This window comes from Podarcis muralis, chromosome Z, assembly GCF_964188315.1.
Source record: "Podarcis muralis chromosome Z, rPodMur119.hap1.1, whole genome shotgun sequence".
Classification (NCBI taxonomy): Eukaryota; Metazoa; Chordata; class Lepidosauria; order Squamata; family Lacertidae; genus Podarcis; species Podarcis muralis.
In genome coordinates, this window is record NC_135673.1 from 50,348,802 (window position 1) to 50,368,943 (window position 20,142).

General features: G+C 47.6%; 2 protein-coding genes across 5 annotated transcripts in view; one reads left to right on the top strand and one right to left on the bottom strand.

Annotated features, from left to right (window-relative positions):
- The window catches only part of LOC114589024 (H(+)/Cl(-) exchange transporter 5-like), a 29,998-nt gene extending 15,359 nt beyond the window's left edge, over positions 1–14,639 (top strand). For 3 of the 4 annotated variants that reach the window (XM_028714953.2, XM_028714955.2, XM_028714956.2), the window contains exons 6-14: positions 87–209; positions 1,709–1,915; positions 9,222–9,302; positions 9,838–10,067; positions 10,337–10,646; positions 10,923–11,109; positions 13,034–13,438; positions 13,631–13,847; positions 14,286–14,639. In XM_028714953.2, the coding sequence (XP_028570786.2) occupies positions 87–209; positions 1,709–1,915; positions 9,222–9,302; positions 9,838–10,067; positions 10,337–10,646; positions 10,923–11,109; positions 13,034–13,438; positions 13,631–13,847; positions 14,286–14,376 (1,851 nt within the window). In that variant the 3' untranslated portion in view covers positions 14,377–14,639. The remainder of the gene's footprint in view (positions 1–86; positions 210–1,708; positions 1,916–9,221; positions 9,303–9,837; positions 10,068–10,336; positions 10,647–10,922; positions 11,110–13,033; positions 13,439–13,630; positions 13,848–14,285) is intronic. The other variant, XM_028714957.2, reaches the window with a different exon arrangement.
- A 1,615-nt stretch (positions 14,640–16,254) lies between these two features.
- Positions 16,255–19,925, bottom strand: LOC114589260 (protein bunched, class 2/F/G isoform-like). Its single transcript, XM_028715495.2, has 3 exons — positions 19,376–19,925; positions 17,339–17,384; positions 16,255–17,218 (listed from the first exon to the last, which is right to left on the bottom strand). The coding sequence occupies exons 1-3, from the start codon at positions 19,576–19,578 to the stop codon at positions 16,889–16,891; spliced, it is 579 nt and encodes a 192-aa protein (XP_028571328.2). The 5' UTR covers positions 19,579–19,925; the 3' UTR covers positions 16,255–16,888.
- Positions 19,926–20,142: the final 217 nt, after the last annotated feature.

The window sequence follows — 20,142 nt, forward strand, 5'->3', positions numbered from 1 at the left end:
CTTTAATGAAAGGTCCAACCTTGCTGGCATCTGATTTTATTTTTATTTTTTAAGAAAATCGTTTATTTTTATCCCCCCAATTTTAGGGCGCCCTTGCTTACAGCCTCAACTACTTCATCTACGCCGCCTGGGCGCTGCTCTTCTCACTGCTGGCCGTGCTTCTCGTTCGCGGTTTTGCACCCTACGCCTGTGGGTCGGGGATCCCCGAGGTAAGGCCAGCTAATCGATTATCAAGTCAATTTTGGTGTGACTTTCCACATGCTAGATTTCTGGCTGCAGGGATTTCATCCCCTCGTGCTCCCAAAATCTGAATAATTGTTGTAAATAACATGACTATCAACGGTATGACCTTAATAAATAATAATAGCTCATAATGCATAGTATAAGTAATTATATAAATTAAATAAGTACAAATTATTATGAATATTAATATAAATAAAATGAATAATACTATTATACTTGAAATATACAAGAAATATGGATCCCTAGATTTCTAGCTGCGGGGATTCCCTTCCCTCCTGCTCTCAAAATCTGACTGGGGATTTAAATTGCCGGGATCTTTTCAACTAGAAATGTGGCTGGGGTTCATAATAATAATTAGTAATTATTATTATTCTTATAAGCAACATGACTTTCAATAATGAGAAGATAAGAAATAAAAAATTATGCATAGTACAAGTTATTATATAAATAAAATAAGTAATAACAACCTCGATGAAGAAAATAAATATTAATATAAATAAAATGAATAATAATCAATCTTAATTTTTATTTATTTATACTTCTATTTTTATAATTACAAACCATAATAAATTGGAAAATAATGATAGAGCATAAATCAGGCATAGGCAAACTCCGGCCCTCCAGATGTTTGGGACTGCAATTCCCATCATCAATGTCTTCTATAGATCTGTTTGGATGTTTTATTCAGTTCATACTTTGATATTTAGTATTTGGCAGCTGACCCATTATGGTAATGTTGGAGACTTTGCAAGAACTTCTTCACCTATGAAAACACATTCTGGATTTTTCTGAAGGGACATTCTAGACATACTTTTGGTGATGATGGGAATTGCAGTCCCAAACATCTTGAGGGCTGGAGTTTGGCTATGCCTGGCATAAATGATAACATGATAAATAAAAATAATGATAAATTATAATAAAATGATAAATAAAAAATAATGAAAGAATTGAAATGATGATAAAAAATGAGAGAGTGCAAATGATAATAAAATGATAAATAAAAAATAATAAGTATAAATTATAATTAAAAAGATAAATTATAAAAAAGTGTTATGTACTGAAGTTCTCACCCTGGGCCAGCAGGGGGATACTGGAGATAGTTATGCAAATGAAGGATCGAAAGTGACGTTCAGTGATTGGATAGTTTAGGAAATGGCAACAGTTACATTGTTCTGGAGCTCTATATAAGCAGGCTGACTGAGCTCCTCAGTTCAGTTACAGCTTACAAATAAAGAGCTGCTTTGGAAGAATCACTATGTCGTCTGATATGTTCGCCCACAACTTAACAAAAAGGATGAATAAAAAAAATATAAGTAACATAAAGAATCATCATCCTAAAAATATAAACAGTACTCCTTTTATTCTTTGCACCCCATCCCTCTGGCCATGCCGCCAACGCCCCTCCCTTCCTCCAGGCCCCGAGTGCAAATCCCCAAACTGACATTTCTCCCCCTCCCTTTTCCAGATCAAGACCATCCTGAGTGGCTTCATCATCCGCGGCTACCTGGGGAAGTGGACTCTGCTGGTCAAGACAGTCACTCTGGTCCTGGCCGTGGCCTCGGGGCTGAGCCTGGGCAAGGAGGGGCCCCTGGTCCACGTGGCCTGCTGCTGCGGGAACATCCTCTGCCACCTCTTCACCAAGTACCGGAAGAACGAAGCCAAGCGGAGAGAGGTGAGGGACCCCTGGGGCACGTGCAGAAATCCTCTGGTTGTCAATATTCACAGGATGCCAGCAGGGCCGAACCTTTGTGAAAATAGTGGATTGGATTCCTGAATCCAATCGGGATTCAGGCCTCATCATGGGACTGAAACTGCCTTGGTCGCGCTGGTTGATGATCTCCGGCGGGCTAGGGACAAAGGTGAGAGTTGTTTCCTAGTTCTGCTGGATCTCTCAGCGGCCTTTGATACAATCGACCATAACATCCTTCTGGACCGTCTAGAGGGGTTGGGAGCTGGGGGCACTGTTATACAGTGGTTTCGCTCCTTCCTCCTGGGCCGTGTTCAGAAACTGGTGGTGGGGGATGAGTGTTCAGACCCCTGGGCCCTCACTTGTGGGGTGCCTCTGGGTTCCGTCCTCTCCCCCATGCTTTTTAACATCTATATGAAGCCGCTGGGAGAGATCATCAGGGGGTTTGGACTGGGTGTCCATCAATTTGCAGATGATACCCAGCTCTACCTCTCTTTCAAATCAGAACCAGTGAAGGCGGCGAAGGTCCTGTGTGAGTGCCTGGAGGCGGTTGGAGGATGGATGGCGGCTAATGGATTGAAGTGGAATCCTGACAAGACAGAAGTACTGTTTTTGGGGGACAGGGGGCGGGCTGGTGTGGAGGACTCCCTGGTCCTGAATGGGGTAACTGTGCCCCTGAAGGACCAGGTGCGCAGCCTGGGAGTAATTTTGGACTCACAGCTGTCCATGGAGGTGCAGCTCAATTCTGTATCCAGGGCAGCTGTCTACCAACTCCACCTGGTACGCAGGCTGAGACCCTACCTGCCCGTGGACTGTCTCGCCAGAGTGGTGCATGCTCTAGTTATCTCCCGCTTGGACTACTGCAATGCGCTCTACGTGGGGCTACCTTTGAAGGTGACTCAGAAACTACAACTAATCCAGAATGCAGCAGCTAGACTGGTGACTGGGGGCAGCCGCCGAGACCACATAACACCGGTCTTGAAAGACCTACATTGGCTCCCAGTACGTTTCGGAGCACAATTCAAAGTGCTGGTGTTGACCTTTAAAGCCCTAAACGGCCTCGGCCCAGTATACCTGAAGGAGCGTCTCCACCCCCATTGTTCTGCCCGGACACTGAGGTCCGGTGCCGAGGGCCTTCTGGCGGTTCCCTCATAGCGAGAAGCAAAACTACAGGGAACCAGGCAGAGGGCCTTCTCGGTAGTGGCGCCCACCCTGTGGAACGCCCTCCCATCAGATGTCAAAGTGATAAACAACTACCTGACATTCAGAAGACATCTTAAGGCAGCCCTGTTCAGGGAAGTTTTTAATGTGTGATATTTTAGTATATTTTTGGTTTCTATGGAAGCCGCCCTGAGTGTCGGGGGAAACCCAGCCAGATGGGCGGGGTACAAACAAATTATTATTATTATTATTATTATTATTATTATGATTGTGATTCCAGTGGTGATGAATGAATGGATGGATGGATGAAGCTTCACCTTCCACTCAGTATTTGAATGAAGGAATGAAGCTTCACATTGCAGTCAAGCTATGAATGAATTATTATTATTATTATTATTATTATTATTATTATTATTTATTTAATTATACCCTACCCATCTGGCTGGGCTTCTGGGTGGAGGAGGAGTGGCGTTATATGTCAGGGATGTGTATACCTGTGAAGAGATCCAAGATTTAGAACCTCAAAGCCAAAGTGAGAGCATTTGGGTCAAAATTAAGGGAGAGAAGAATAACAGAGACCTCATTGTGGGAGTTTACTATAGATCCCCAAGCCAAACGGAGGACATAGATGATGCCTTCCTGGAACAGATGGCCAAGCATGCAAAAGGAAGGGAGATAGTAGTAATGGGGGACTTCAATTACCCGGATATTTGTTGGATGTCAAACTCAGCCAAGAGCATAAGGTCAAACAGATTCCTCACTGGCCTTGCAGACAACTTCATTGTCCAGAAAGTGGGAGAAGCAACAAGAGGAACAGCCATTTTAGATCAGGTCCTAACCAGTGTTGAGGACCTGGTTAGTGGGGTAGAAGTGGAAGGATCATTAGGCGCGAGTGATCATGCTCTTCTGAAGTTTACTATACAGCGGAAAGGAGCAGCCAAGCATACTAGGACTCAATTTCTTGACTTTAAGAAAGCCGACTTCATAAAACTTAGGGAAGTGCTGGGTGAGATCCCATGGACAATAATACTAAAAGGAAAGGGAGTTCATGATGGCTGGGAGTTTGTTAAGAGGGAGATAGTAAAAGCACAACTTCAGGCAATACCAATGAGACGGAAACATGGAAGGTGCCTAAAGAAGCCAGGGTGGCTATCTAAAGAACTTTTAACTGAGTTAAGATTAAAAAAGGATGTGTACAAAAAATGGAAAAGGGGGGAAACTACCAAAGAGGAATTCAAACAAATAGCCAGCACATGTAGACACAAAGTCAGAAAAGCTAAAGCACAGAATGAACTCAGGCTTGCTAGAGAGGTTAAAAGCAACAAAAAAGGCTTTTATGGGTATGTTCGTAGCAAAAGGAAGAACAAAGAAACAGTGGGGTCACTCAGAGGAGAAGATGGTGAAATGCAAACAGGGGACACAGAAAGGGCTGAACTCCTCAATGCCTTCTTTGCCTCAGTCTTCTCCGATAAAGAAAACAATGCCCGACCTGAAGAATTTGGAGCAAATGATTCAGCAGAGGAAACACAGCCCAGAATAACTAAGGAGATAGTACAAGAATACTTGGCTAGTCTAGATGTATTCAAGTCTCCAGGGCCAGATGAACTGCATCCAAGAGTATTAAAAGAACTGGCAGATGTGATTTCAGAACCACTGGCAGTCATCTTTGAGAATTCCTGGAGAACAGGCGAAGTCCCGGCAGACTGGAGGAGGGCAAATGTTGTCCCTATTTTCAAAAAGGGGGAAAGGGATGACCCAAATAATTATCACCCAGTCAGTCTGACATCAATACCAGGGAAGATTCTGGAGCAGATCATTAAGCAAACAGTCTGTGAGCACCTAGAAAGGAATGCTGTGATCACCAATAGTCAGCATTGATTTCTGAAAAATAAGTCATGTCAGACTAACCTGATCTCGTTTTTTGACAGAATTACAAGCCTGGTAGATGAAGGGAACGCAGTAGATGTAGCCTACCTTGATTTCAGCAAGGCATTTGACAAGGTGCCCCATGATATTCTTGTAAAGAAGCTGGTAAAATGCGGTCTTGACTATGCTACCACTCAGTGGATTTGTAACTGGCTGACTGACCGAACCCAAAGGGTGCTCATCAATGGTTCCTCTTCATCCTGGAGAAGAGTGACTAGTGGGGTGCCACAGGGTTCTGTCTTGGGCCCGGTCTTATTCAACATCTTTATCAACGACTTGGATGATGGACTCAAGGGCATCCTGATCAAATTTGCAGATGACACCAAACTGGGAGGGGTGGCTAACACCCCAGAGGACAGGATCACACTTCAAAACGACCTTGACAGATTAGAGAACTGGGCCAAAACAAACAAGATGAACTTTAACAGGGAGAAATGTAAAGTATTGCATTTGGGCAAAAAAAATGAGAGGCACAAATACAAGATGCGGGACACCTGGCTTGAGAGCAGTACATGTGAAAAGGATCTAGGAGTCTTGGTTGACCACAAACTTGACATGAGCCAACAGTGTGACGCGGCAGCTAAAACAGCCAATGCAATTCTGGGCTGCATCAATAGGAGTATAGCATCTAGATCAAGGGAAGTAATAGTGCCACTGTATTCTGCTCTGGTCAGACCTCACCTGGAGTACTGTGTCCAGTTCTGGGCACCACAGTTCAAGAAGGACACTGACAAACTGGAACGTGTCCAGAGGAGGGCAACCAAAATGGTCAAAGGCCTGGAAAGGATGCCTTATGAGGAACGGCTAAGGGAGCTGGGCATGTTTAGCCTGGAGAAGAGGAGGTTAAGGGGTGATATGATAGCCATGTTCAAATATATAAAAGGATGTCACATAGAGGAGGGAGAAAGGTTGTTTTCTGCTGCTCCAGAGAAGCGGACACGGAGCAATGGATCCAAACTACAAGAAAGAAGATTCCACCTAAACATTAGGAAGAACTTCCTGACAGTAAGAGCTGTTTGACAGTGGAATTTGCTGCCAAGGAGTGTGGTGGAGTCTCCTTCTTTGGAGGTCTTTAAGCAGAGGCTTGACAACCATATGTCAGGAGTGCTCTGATGGTGTTTCCTGCTTGGCAGGGGGTTGGACTCGATGGCCCTTGTGGTCTCTTCCAACTCTATGATTCTATGATTCTATGATCCAACCAAATATTAAAATACAATAATGCATCAAACATTAAAAGCTTCCCTAAACAGGGCTGCCTTTAGATGTCTTCTAAAAGTCTGGTAGTTGTTTTTCTCTTTGACATCTGGTGGGAGGGTGTTTCACAGGGCGGGTGCCACTACCAAGTAACTTGGCTTCTCACAGTGAGGGAACTGCCAGAAGGCCCTCAGTGCTGGAACTCAGTGTCTGGGCTGAACGATGGGGATGGAGACGCTCCTTCAGATATACTGAACTGAGGCCGTTTAGGGCTTTAAAGGTCAGCACCAACACTTTGAATTGTGCTTGGAAACGTACTGGGAGCCAGTGTAGGTCTTTCAAGACCGGTGTTATGTGGTCTCGGCAGCCACTCCCAGTCACCAGGCTAGCTGCCACATTCTGGATTAGTTGTAGTTTCCAGGTCACCTTCAAAGGTAGCTCCACATAGAGTGCATTGCAGTAGTCCAAGCGGGAGATAACTAGAGCATGTACTACTCTGGCGAGACAGTCCGCAGGCGGGTAGGGTCTCAGCCTGCGTACCAGGTGGAGTTGGTAGACAGCTGCCCTGGATACAGAATTGAGCTGCACCTCCATGGACAGCTGTGAGTCCAAAATTACTCCCAGGCTGCGCACCTGGTCCTTCAGGGGCACAGTTACCCCATTCAGGACCAGGGAGTCCTCCACACCAGCCCGCCCCCTGTCCCCCAAAAACAGTACTTCTGTCTTGTCAGGATTCAACTTCAATCCATTGGCCGCCATCCATCCTCCAACCGCCTCCAGGCACTCACAAAGGACCTTCACCGCCTTCACTGGTTCTGATTTGAAAGAGAGGTAGAGCTGGGTATCATCTGCAAATTGATGGACACCCAGTCCAAACCCCCTGATGATCTCTCCCAGCGGCTTCATATAGATGTTAAAAAGCATGGGGGAGAGGACGGAACCCAGAGGCACCCCACAAGTGAGGGCCCAGGGGTCTGAACACTCATCCCCCACCACTTTCTGAACACGGCCCAGGAAAAAGGAGCGCAACTACTGTATAACAGTGCCCCCAGCTCCCAGCCCCTCTAGACGGTCCAGAAGGATGTTATGGTCGATGGTGTGAAAAGCCGCTGAGAGATCCAGCAGAACTAGGAAACAGCTCTCACTTTTGTCCCTAGCCCGCTGGAGATCATTGACCAGTGCGACCAAGGCAGTTTCAGTCCTATGATGAGGCCTGAATCCCGACTGGAAGGGATCCAAATGGTCCGCTTCTTCAAGGCGTGCCTGGAGTTGTTCAGTTCAATCACCTTGCCCAAGAATGGGAGATTTGAGACTGGGCGATAGTTGGCCATATTGGCTGCATCTAAAGATGGTTTTTTAAGAAGCAGTTTGATAACCGCCTCTTTCAGCGGGTCTGGGAAGGCTCCCTCACAGAGAGAAGCATTTACCACCCTGCGAAGCCCGTCTCCCAGCCCTTCCTGGCTAGCTTTTATAAGCCAGTATGGGCAAGGATCACGGAGACAGGTGGTTGGTTTCACTCATCCAAGCAGCCTGTCCACATCCTTGGAGGTAACAGATTGGAATTGATCCCACACAACTTGACTAGACAGGACACTAGCACTCTCCCGCCCGGCCCTGCTTCCACGGTGGAGTCTGCTTCTTCCCGAATCTGAACAACTTTATCTGCAAAAAACTTTGCAAAATCATTGAAGGTGATCTTGGGGTCTTTCCCAGGCCCCGGTGGCAAAGGTGGTTCCGTGAAATTGTGAACCACCTGAGTATCCTGCTGCTGTTTTCTGCTGATGCAATAGAGTCGGTGAAAAAAGTCCTCTTTGCCGTCGCTATCGCCACTTGGTAGGCTTAACACTGAGCTCTAACGTGTGTCCGGTCAGATTCAGAATGAGTTATCTGCTGCCGGCGCTCTAGCCATCTCAGCAATTGTTTCATTGCCCTCAGATCCGTGGAAAACCACGGGGCTGTCCGGGCTCCATGCAATCGGAGAGGGCGCTTCAGAGCCAAACAGTTGATAGCCCTGGTTAACTCCGCATTCCAGTGGGCCACCAGGGAATCAGCTGAAAGGCCATCAGCATGGGATAAAACATCCCCTACCACTCTCTGGAAACCATTTGGATCCATTAAGTGAATGAATCTTTATTTGCATCAGCCATCGCCCATAGCAATAAAACAATGATATGATATACACTGATCTGATTCAGTGGTGATGCCAGCAAGGCAGACTAGTGATTTAATGATGATTTCAATCATGATTTAAATATTTTAAAAGTCTGAAAAATTATGATTCCAAAGGCTTCCCCTGCTTGTTGATATTCCATAAAGAAACATTTTCGTAAAGAAAGGACTTGAATCCAGTCTGACAGATTGATTTCAGTCAATTGGATTCCAATCAAATCCACCCAGTGCATCCCTATTATCCAACCTGATCAATTCCTGCTCGTCAATACGCAAAACAATATTTTATACCTGGAAAGAAAATGTGCCCTTAAAAAAAAAAAAAAAGTATTAAATTTTCCATTTTAACCGTCAAATAATAACCCCATGAAAAATATTCCTAATTATAGGTAAAGGTAAAGGTACCCCTGCCCGTATGGGCCAGTCTTGACAGACTCTAGGGTTGTGCGCCCATCTCGCTTAAGAGGCCGGGGGCCAGCACTGTCCGGAGACACTTCCGGGTCACGTGGCCAGCGTGACGAAGCTGCTCCGGCGAACCGGCACCAGAGCAGCACACGGAAACGCCGTTTACCTTCCCGCTATAAAGCGGTACCTATTTATCTACTCGCACTTAAGAGTGCTTTCGAACTGCTAGGTGGGCAGGAGCTGGGACCGAACGACGGGAGCTCACCCCGCCGCGGGGATTCGAACCGCCGACCATGCGATCGGCAAGTCCTAGGCGCTGAGGTTTTACCCACAGCGCCACCCGCTTCCCATTCCTAATTATAATACAATCCAAAAGACCAATTTTTATATCTTTGAAGATTGGCCTCTTTTAACCTTCTCAACTTTCCTGATTTAGGTCCTATCAGCCGCTGCAGCTGCTGGGGTCTCCGTGGCGTTCGGAGCTCCCATAGGAGGTGTCCTTTTCAGCCTGGAAGAGGTAATCAATCAATCAATCAGGTTGTTACGATAAAACCTGATTTAAATTTATGGAAAATTTCATTTAATCTAAAAATGTTACTAAAATTTCCTCTGCCCATCTGACTGGGCTGCTCCAGCAACCCTGGAGCAGCTTCCAACAACTTCTTCTTCTTCTTCTTCAAATTGTATGATGATTATATTAACATTATTATTCTTCATTATTAAATGTTATAATAATTATATTGACATTATCATTATCATAATATTTATTATTAAATTTTACGATGATTATATTCCTATTATTATTATTATTATTCATTATTAAATTGTATGATGATAATATTCGCATTATTCTTTTCTATCAAATGGTATGATAATTATATTAAAGTTATATTTTATATATGATTATGTTAAAATTATGATGATTCATTATTCAATGGCATGACGATATTATATATTAATAATTATATAAAATAATCATTGTTTACAAGAACCAAGGACAAATTAAATTATAATTACATACTATTCTCATTTATACGACTCTATGATCCCAGGTCAGCTACTACTTCCCCCTGAAGACGCTCTGGCGCTCCTTCTTCGCTGCTCTGGTGGCCGCCTTCACCTTGCGCTCCATCAATCCCTTTGGCAACAGCCGCCTGGTCCTCTTCTATGTCGAGTTCCACGCCCCCTGGCACCTCCTCGAACTCGCGCCCTTTGTCCTGCTGGGCGTCTTCGGCGGGCTCTGGGGGGCTGCCTTCATCCGCGCCAACATTGCCTGGTGCAGGTGCGTGGGAAACCCCAGAATTAAAAACAATAATGCCACTTTTTCTGTGTGCCATTGCATGTCTTGTCTTGAGTGAACATGCACACGCATTCAGATTGCGCCCTGAGATAATATGAATTTTAATAATAATAATGTCATATTTCTTCTACATGCCATTGCATGTCTCTTCTTGAGTGAACATGCAGTGTATATTTCTGGGAATTTTAATTGAAAATTCCATTTAAAATTCTGGAAAATTAATTTACTTTTCCTGGATTTTTCCCCTGCAGGCGGCGTAAGACCACCTGGCTAGGCCGCTATCCAGTGGCTGAGGTCCTGGTGGTGACGGCGGCCACGGCCGTCCTGGCCTTCCCTAACCAGTACACGCGCATGAGCACCAGCGAACTCATTTCGGAGCTCTTCAATGACTGCGGGCGCCTCGACTCCTCGCAGCTCTGTGACTACGTCCGCAATGGCACCCCCGGGGAGGGTGGGGGGCCCGACCGCCTAGCCGGCCCCAGGGTGCAAAGCGCCATGTGGCAGCTGGCACTGGCACTGGCCCTCAAGGGCGTCATCACTGTCTTCACCTTCGGGATGAAGGTGAGAGCCGGCTGGGCAGGTGTGGCGCCGAGATTGCACTGGGATTGCGTTGATTGTGCTCATATTGCGCTGGTTGTGCGCTGGTTGTGTTGATATTGTGCTGATTGTGCTAATATTGCGCTGATGCCGTGAAAGGCAAACGTACTGCTGCACATGCCTGGGGGGTGCCATGAACATTGCCTTCCCCCAAACCCCGATTCTGGTGGTGGGCTGGTGGTGGGTACAGCTGGGCACTACATTTCCCAGGCCACTGACCCCTCCCGCTTTCTCTCTTAGGTGCCCTCGGGGCTCTTCATCCCCAGCATGGCGGTGGGCGCCATCGTGGGGCGCCTGCTGGGCGTTGGCATGGAGCAGCTTGCCCTCCACCACCCTGACTGGGTGCTCTTCGAAGGCTGGTGCCAACCGGGCGCCGACTGCATCACCCCAGGCCTCTATGCCATGGTGGGTGCGGCCGCCTGCTTGGGTGAGTGGCGGCTGGAGTTATGCCTTGCTGGCATCCTCTTCATTTTGACAAAGAAGGTTTCCTTTTTGGAATTGTAAATTTTCTGTCTTTTTTTAGTTAAATAAAATTCATTTCAGTCGTGATTTGAATCAGTCAGGCTTGATTTAAATCCTTTCTTACAGAAAGATTCAGTCTTGTTGGCACAATCTTTCTTTTGGCAAGCAGCTAGAGGTTAAATCAGATTTAAATCAAAAACTTATCCGATTTAAATTTTTTAAAATCTGATTTACATTTTAAAAATTGTGTTCAATAAAAAAACTGATTTGAATAAAAAAACCAAAATTGAAAAAATCTGATTTAAATTGAAAAATCCAGACTTAATTAGAAATATCAGATTTGAATCAAAAGGCCGATTCATATCAAAAAAATCCCATCAAAATTTTTAAAAAACCCATTTAAATTTTAAAAAATCCCATTTAAATAAAAGAAATCCAACTTACCTGTATTTTTCGCTCTATAACACGCACCCGACCATATCACGCACGTAGTTTTTAGAGGAGGAAAACAAGAAAAAAAATATTCTAAACGAAACAGTGGATGTATGATTTTTGTGGTTCATGCTGTGGCCACAGACATGTGATCTGACGGTGAGTTTGGGGTAGCCCAACGCAAAAATCCTGAGGATCCATGTGGATCCGTGCTTTGTAACCACGTTTTAAGTGGGGAGGGAAGGAAAAGCACTCAAGGGACAAGGAGCACGCGTGGGGTGTGTGGAGAAGGATGCTGCTAATAATGAAGAAGAGGGGTATAAGGGGAGAAGGCTCCTCTCCTCTCCCACTTTGCTCCTTTAAAGCAAGCAGGCTCTGCTTTTCTCCCTCCTCCCCGCTCATCCCCGGCTTAGCGAGCTGAAAAACCTTGCTGCTATTTAGCGAGCTGAGTGGGGAGGAGAGAGGGACAGAGAGCCTGCTTGCTTTAAAGGAACCAACCGGACAGGAGCCCGCTTTGCTCCTTTAAAGAAGCAGGCTCTCTGTCCCTCTCTCCTCCCCACTCAGCGGCTCTTCTCCCGCTTTGCTGTTTCAAAGCGAGCCACGGAGGAGGGAAGGAAGGGGAACCATGGATCCTCTGCTCACGACTGCAGCAGATCCCCCCCGCCACCCGTAGGCATTCCCTCCATAACACGCACAGACATTTCCCCTTACTTTCTAGGAGGAAAAAAGTGAGTGTTATTATCATGGGAATTGGGGTTGCTTGTGTGTAACCTCCACCTGCTCCAAACTGCGTGAGGCGGTTGCGTTTTCCCCGGCTGAGCAGCCCCCCTTGGGCACGACTGCTTCAGTCGCTGGCAGAATCCGTCAGTGGGCGTTTCCTAAACTTCTTCCAACATAAAAATTCCTTAACGGACAGCCTCCTTCTCGCCTCTCTGCGCGGCAGCCTTCTGCGCAGAGTGGGCGTGCCTATCGGTGGTCCTCCACTCTCCTCACTGACCTCACTTGAAGAGTCTTGGAGCCTCCCCTCCGAGGTGCTCTCCAACCCTCCTTTCTTCCTGGTGTCACCTGATTTTCCTTCCCCCGCGGGAGCCCTCTCTCCTCCTGTTCCTTCTCCGGCATCATTGGAGAGCCTCACCTCTCTATCTTGCTCCGATGTCAGTTCCCTGACAGTTATGGTGCAAAAAATACGGTAAATCAACAAAATCCCATTTCAATCGAGCAAAAAAATCCAATTTAAATGTTAAAAAACCCAATTTAAATTTTAAAAAACCATTTAAACCCACAAAACCCAAAAAGAAATCCAATTTAAATATTTAAGAATCTAATATAAATGTTTTAAAAGTCCAATTTAAAACAGAATTCAAATTTTAAAATTCCATTTCATTTTTAATTTTAAAAATTTGCTTTCATAATAATATTGATTTTAAATAATTGCCGGTTCATCTCCCCCCTTCCAGGCGGCGTCACCCGCATGACCGTCTCCCTGGTGGTCATCATGTTCGAGCTGACCGGCGGCCTGGAGTACATTGTCCCCCTCATGGCTGCTACCGTGACCAGCAAGTGGGTGGCCGACGCGGCAGCCGGGCGCCAGGGCATCTACGACTCCCACATCCGCCTCAACGGCTACCCCTTCCTCGAGGCCAAGGAGGAATTCACACACAAGACCCTGGCCGCCGACGCCATGCGCCCCCGCCGACCCACCGACCCGCCACTGACTGCCCTTCCGCAGGACGCCATGACCTTGGGAGACGTAGAGGGGGTGCTGGGTTCCACCGGCTACAGCGGGTACCCGGTGGTGCTCTCCCGGGAGTCACAGCGCCTGGTGGGCTTCGTGCTACGGAGGGACCTGCTCATCTCCATTGGTGAGGGGTTCGAGAAAGGTTAAGCCTCGCTGGCATTATCCTCTTCCTCTCAGTTTCTGGTCAAGGTCCAGGTTCGAATCCCCATTGGGATCGATTGAAACGCCAGCAAGGCGTTTCCATAAAAGGGGGGAATTTCAGTTGGCTGAGTTTTGCACCCGGACCAATCCTCCTCTCTCTTTCACCCACCTCCAGAAAACGCCCGCCAGACCCAAGAGGGGATTGTGACCTCCTCAATGGTCTCCTTCTCCGACCACTCGCCCCCGCTGCCCCCGAACTCACCGCCCATCCTGAATCTTCGCCCCATCCTCGACCTCAGCCCCTTCACCGTCACTGACCACACACCCATGGAAATCGTGGTGGACATCTTCCGGAAGCTGGGCCTCCGACAGTGCCTGGTGACGCACAATGGGTGAGGCACCAGGTGCAAGACGGGCGTGCAGTGGGTACGAGAGGTGTCAGGTGCAAGACAGGTGCCGGGTGTGAGAGATGATGGGTGTGACACACGCAGGTGTCGGGTGTGAGGGGTGCTGGGTTCAAGATACATCGGTGCTGGGTGTGAGGGATGCGAGACACACGGGTGCTGGGTGCAAAAGATGCGGGTGCTGAGTGTGAGAGGTGCCAGGTGCGGGACATGTGAATGCTGGGTGTGAGGGGTGCCCTGTGCTAGACACATGGGTGCTGGGTGCGATATGGACAAGCAAAGGAAGGTTTTTCAGACCAGGGTGGATTGGATTTAAATCAAGTTTATTAAAATTAGTTTTCGCCCACCCTGACCCCAGAATAGGGACCTCGGTTTGAGAATTACACCACTATTCTCTTCCAAATTAACTGTGCTTTTCTTTTCTAGGAAACTCCTGGGAATCATCACCAAAAAGGATGTTTTGAAACACATCGCACAACTGGCTAATCAGGATCCAGATTCCATCCTTTTCAATTGAAAGCGGATTCGGGAGCCAGTTGCAAATGCCGTCTCCCACATGAACCTCTAGCCAAGATTCCTCTTGTTTTTCTTACGGAAAATCCAGATCAATCAAATGATAATCATGTTTTCTTTCTTTCTTTCTTTTTCTACAAAATTGCACTATGGAAATTTGGCAGAGATTTTGCTTTCACTTGAAGAAGAAGAGACCTAATTGAATTTAGATTTTGGAAGCGAGATTCCGGGAAGGAATAAAGGAAATAAACTGGAAATAGATCTTGACCGCTTTCTCTTTTCATCCATATTCATAATATGGTGCCTTTGCCCTCTTCCAAAATGGCGCCCATGCCTCCTCTGCCACTCTCTGCTCATATTATGGCGCCTTTGCCCTCTTCCAAAATGGCACCCGTGCCTCCTCTGCCCACTTCACGTGGCAATTCCTGCTCATATGGTGCCTTTGTCCTTTTCCAAAGTGGCACCCGTGCCTCCTCTGCCCACTTAGGAACTGCCCTGTTCCAAAAGGGCAATGGTGCCTCTGCCCCCTTCTGAAAATTCCCTCATCTCTTGCTGCTAATCATAATGGTGCCTTTGCTTCAGCTTCAAAAATGGCCCCAGTGCCCTTGTCAAAGATGGCGGGTGTGCCTTCGGCTCTTGAAAGCCTTAGCTTCTGCCCTCACTTCCTTTGCCTGCTGCCCAAAGGGTGCCTTCCCTTTTCCAATATGGCAGTTTGGCCTCATGGAGTTTGCTCTCATGGAGGGGCAGGAGTTCAATAGGAGTAGGTAATAATAATAATAATAACCATAACAATAATAATGATCTTATTATTTATACCCTTATTATTTATTACATCTCTCCCTGTGCCCCTCTACTCAGGTCTGCTGCTGCTTGTTTAAGGTAAAGGGACCCCGGACCGTTAAGTCCAGTTGCAGATGATTCTGTGGTTGCGGTGCTCATCTCGCTCTATCGGCCGAGGGAGCCAGCGTTTGTCCGCAGACAGCTTCCGGGTCATGTGGCCAGCATGACTAAGCCGCTTCTGGTGAACCAGAGCAGCGCACGGAAACGCCGTTTACCTTCCCGCCTGAGCAGTACTTTGCACTTTGACGTGCTTTCGAACTGCGAGGTTGGCAGGAGCAGGGACCGAGCAACGGGAGCTCACCCTGTTGCGGGGATTCGAACCACCGACCTTCTGATCCGCAAGCCCTAGGCTCTGTGGTTTAACCCATGCATCCCATGCTGCTTGTTTATGATTATGTATTTGTACATATTGAATTACAGTAATATAAAATGATTATAATTATTATATCATAGTATATTAAAACTTATTATTTATCATTAAATCTTATGATGACTATTTTATAGTATATTCACATTATTATTATTTATCATTAAATTTTACAATGGTTCTATGATAGTCTATTAAAATTATTACTATTTATTAAATTTTGCAATGATGATATTCACATTATTACTTTGGTAAATTTTATGAAGATTATATTCACCTTGTTATTAAATTTTGCAACAATTATATTAAAATTCTTGTTTTTATTCAATTTTATGATTATATTCACATCATTGTGATTTGTTATTAAATTTTGCAACGATTATGTTAAAATCATTTTTATGAAATTTTATGAAGATTATATTCACCTCATTATGATTCATTCTTAAATTTGTTAATTACACCCTGCCAATTCTATGATCCCGCAATAGACCCCTTTGAACTGCCACTCTCCTGGCAGTGGCAAATGCACCTTTGGCTGCGTGCAGAGTGCCATTGCCCAGAGCCACCCCATGGAGGCTCCTCCAGAAAAAGGGAGGAGCTAAGGATGGCTTCCTGATTGGCTGCCCTCTGCACATGCTCCGGTTTGCCCTCACCCAACAAAGCAGGATACAGAAGAAGATTCCCTTTCCATTTATTGCTAGGCCACCCGATCCCTGCAGGTATAAAAATCACAATACGCAAAATGCAGAATATGCAAATACAGAATATGCAAAAATCATTAATGGAAGAAAAACAATCAGCCCTCTTCCCCCCCCCCAAAAAAAACCCTATTATTTATTAACTTTTAGCAAGAACACTAGATATAGATACAGTAGATGATAGATAGATAGATAGATAGATAGATAGATAGATAGATAGATAGATAGATAGAAACTCTACCCATGTAAATGCCAAACTTCCAATTTCAAAGAGAGAAGCTTTGATAAATTACAATATAAATTACATCCAGAGCGTTCCCCTGATCCAGCTAGCTGATATCTCCCTCCCCAGAAGACGTCAGTGGAGAAACCCAGGTCTTCATCATGATGCCCCACACTAGGTCCTCTCGTCCCAGGACGGTCCTGAGTTCGAGTCCAGCCCGATCTCTAGCAGACAGAGAGAGAGGGAAGGAGTCCCCAAGTTGGAGTTCATCAGTTGGGGGTGGGATCTTAAGGTCATGAGGGCCACCAAGCTTAGTAGCAGGACCTGGGAGGAGGTTCTTGAGGTCTTCTTGGACCACCAACTTCACCTGAATCTCCCCAAGTTTATTTCAAGTGGGAGGAATGCCAGGTTTGGCATTGAGGGAGGAGGAACCAGATCTAAGATGGGAGTTTGTTTTTCTAGAAGGACCTGGGAGAAGGATCTCAAGGTCTTGGTGGACCCTCATCTTCCGGGCTCTTGGGTCCTCAGGACAGGGTGGCCGGACCTGCAGGGGCTGACGGGACTCCAGGTTCTGGAGCTGTTCTGGGCTGGCCAAGTTCTTGAGCAGGTGGTTCTCCCGCTGCAGACGCCCGTTCTTCTCCAGAAGCTCCTGGATCTGGTCCTTCAGGAGGTCCACCTCCTCTCGCACGGCATACACCAGATGGGTCTTCACCAGGTCCTGCCAGGGAGAGATTGGGGTTGAGTCAAGGACAGGAATCTCAACCGGAATGGGGGCGGGGCGGGCGGCAGGGATGGGGGCGGGGCGGGCAGGCGCCGGCCCCCTCAAAGCGACACTCACCAGGGCCTGCTCGATCTTGTCGCCGATGGCTCTCGAATCCGGATCGCTGCAGCAAGACGGGGGAAAGAAGAAGGGAAAGTGGAGTGAGACCCAGATCGGCTCCTTTTCCGAGGTGCACCTGTCTCCCACCTGGATCGAGGGGGAATTTTGAGAGCTGGAAAAAATGGCCACTAAGTGGGGCTCTAACCCGATGTTCTAACCTGGGGGAGGCCACGCCCACCCAAGCACAAGCTCCGCCCACTTGGCCCCAACTGCCAACCTCGTATCTGCATTGCAGTGGATTGGGCTAGATGACCCAGGTATCCCTTCGCTTGGGGGATTCCTGCATTCCAGGGGGTCCCTCGTTGCATGGGGTTGGGCTAGATGACCCTGAGGGCCCCCTTCGCTTGTCCATCATTCTTGGATCGCTACATGCCTGTTTCTCACTCCCTGGCAAGAGATCGGGCTTGGCTGCCAGCAGACGCAGGACTAGAAAAACAGGAAGAGGGTTCGAGAGATGCCAAAACCTCGTGGGCATGTCAAGATTACATAAAGAGGGAGCAAAATATGTTGTGGCTCAGACCACGCCAAAAACCTCCCTTCTAGCACCCTCTCCCAGCCCAACCCCCAAAAAGCAGGAATCCCCCAAGAGAAGGGACACCCAGGGTCATCTAGCCCAACCCCCCGGCAATGCAATTGTACATTTTTATTTTTATGTATTTCATTTAAATATGTATTTCATTATTTTCTTAGGATGTATTGCATTATGTATTTTTATTTTTTATGTATTTTTAATTCCTTTCTATTTTTATGTATTTTGTCATGTTTTTATTTTTATGCATTTTTATTATATAATTTTTAATGTATTTTTATTTTTACATATTCGTACGTATTTTTTATTTTTAGATGTTTTATTTTACTATTATGGATTTTATTATATATAATTATTTTAATGTATTTTCTTATGCAATAGAAGGGACGCCCAGGGGCATCTAGCCCAAACTCCTGCAATGCAGGAATCTCCATACAAAAGGGACACCCAGGGTTATCCCGACTAACCCCCCAAAAGCAGGCATCTCAGTATAGAAAAACCAAATCCACCTCACACACATACCCAATGCACCAGAACATCAGATAATGCTGGAGCACGGACCTCGAACCCGCCACCTCCTCCTTCTTTCCTGGGAAGAGGAACACGCCGTTCTCTTCTCAGCCTCTCCTGATCCAAATTTCTATTTCTATTTGTATTTCTCCCGGCTTGGCAGGCACCCAGTTCCAGCTGCTGGGCGGATACTGGTCCTGGCAGGACTCCCAGTTCCCTGCTGGCCGGCACGCCAGGACACGAACCCGGGGCGGGAATCTCAGGAATGTCAACATTGAAGCATGAAGCTGGAAGGGGCACCCAGGGTCATCTAGCACAACCCCCTGCCATGCAATTGTGCATTTTTATTTTTATGTATTTTTTAATGTATTTTTATTTTGATGTCTTTTCTAGGAGGGACACCCAGGGTCATCCAGTCTAACCCGCTTCCGACGCTGCAACCCTATGATTTCTTCCTCGGTTTTACGCAAAGACTCAGCCTTGCAGGGATCACCTGGCGAATTCATTTCTGGAATCATGACTGAATAACAACAACAACAACAACAACCCGCCTATCTGGCTGGGTTCCCCGCCTCCCTCGAACCCGACTGTTCTATGATTTCATGATGCTTTGCTTGGGGTTGGACTAGATGACCCCCCGGGACCCTCTGAATCTACATTCCCATTCCTCGGGGGATCTTCCAGCTGCTTCTGGGCCCCCGACGTGCGGAGACACGTGCGGCAAGACACGCCCAGACACGCTTACACGACACGTGTCGGCTCGCATGCTTCCTGTTGTTCTGGGGAAGCGCCCGCCCAGCAACGGCCGAGGACGCAGAACCGAGAAGATGGATGGGGCCATCAGTGGTGGTCATCCAGCCCCAAGCCACGTCTCTCAGCTCCAGCACCCAGGAGGACAGGTGGCCCTGGTCTAGGGTGGAACCTAACGCCCCCCCCGCCTCCCTAACAGCACCCACCTGCGGAAGAACAGCAGGATGGAGAGGAGGGTCGTGTCGGCGGGCTGGTGGAGGTTTTTCTGGCAGACCAGCTGCACCAAGGCTTGGTTGGTGGTGGTCATGGTGAGGTTGCCCCTGGGGCCGCGCTGGTAGCCCCGCCGCGGGCTGTCCTCGGGGCTGGCCAAGGGGTCCAGGCTCCACTCCTCCTCGGAGGAGGTCGACATGGCGCTGGGCAGGACTCAGGAGAGGTGGGGAACTGGTGAGGAACCACCAGTAGAGATAGCAGTGGTCCAGGAGAACTGGTCCCGCTGCTCCCAGCTGTGCGCGCCGGGCCGGAAGGAGCCAACCAGTATATCTCGGAGGGTTCCTGAAGACCTGGCCACCACCAACCCTGCCGAGATGTCCACCACCAAGCTCTTCCACTTGTCCAAGCAGTCCAGCAGCTGCTCCTGAGCAGGAGAGGTCTCCTCTGAGCCAGAAGAACCCAGCGATCTCCTGGGCGCGGCCAACTCTGCCGAGGCGTGCCCGCTTTCCACGCCCCTCCAACCAGCCAACCCGCTGTCTCCGTGATTCGGGAGCTACCTCCTCCTTGCCCCCCCCCCCCACCAAGTCTTCGCCCGAGCTGCCAACAGCTGTCCCTCTGTGGCATCCAGCCAGATCTCGGTGGCGCTGCCCCCTGCTCGCTGGGAGAGGGCGGCCCAAGGGGAGGACCCGGGGGAGCCACCAGCGCCACCGCCGCGCGCGCCACCCAGGGGCAAGGCAGGCAGGACTTGGTGGTTGTGGTGGCC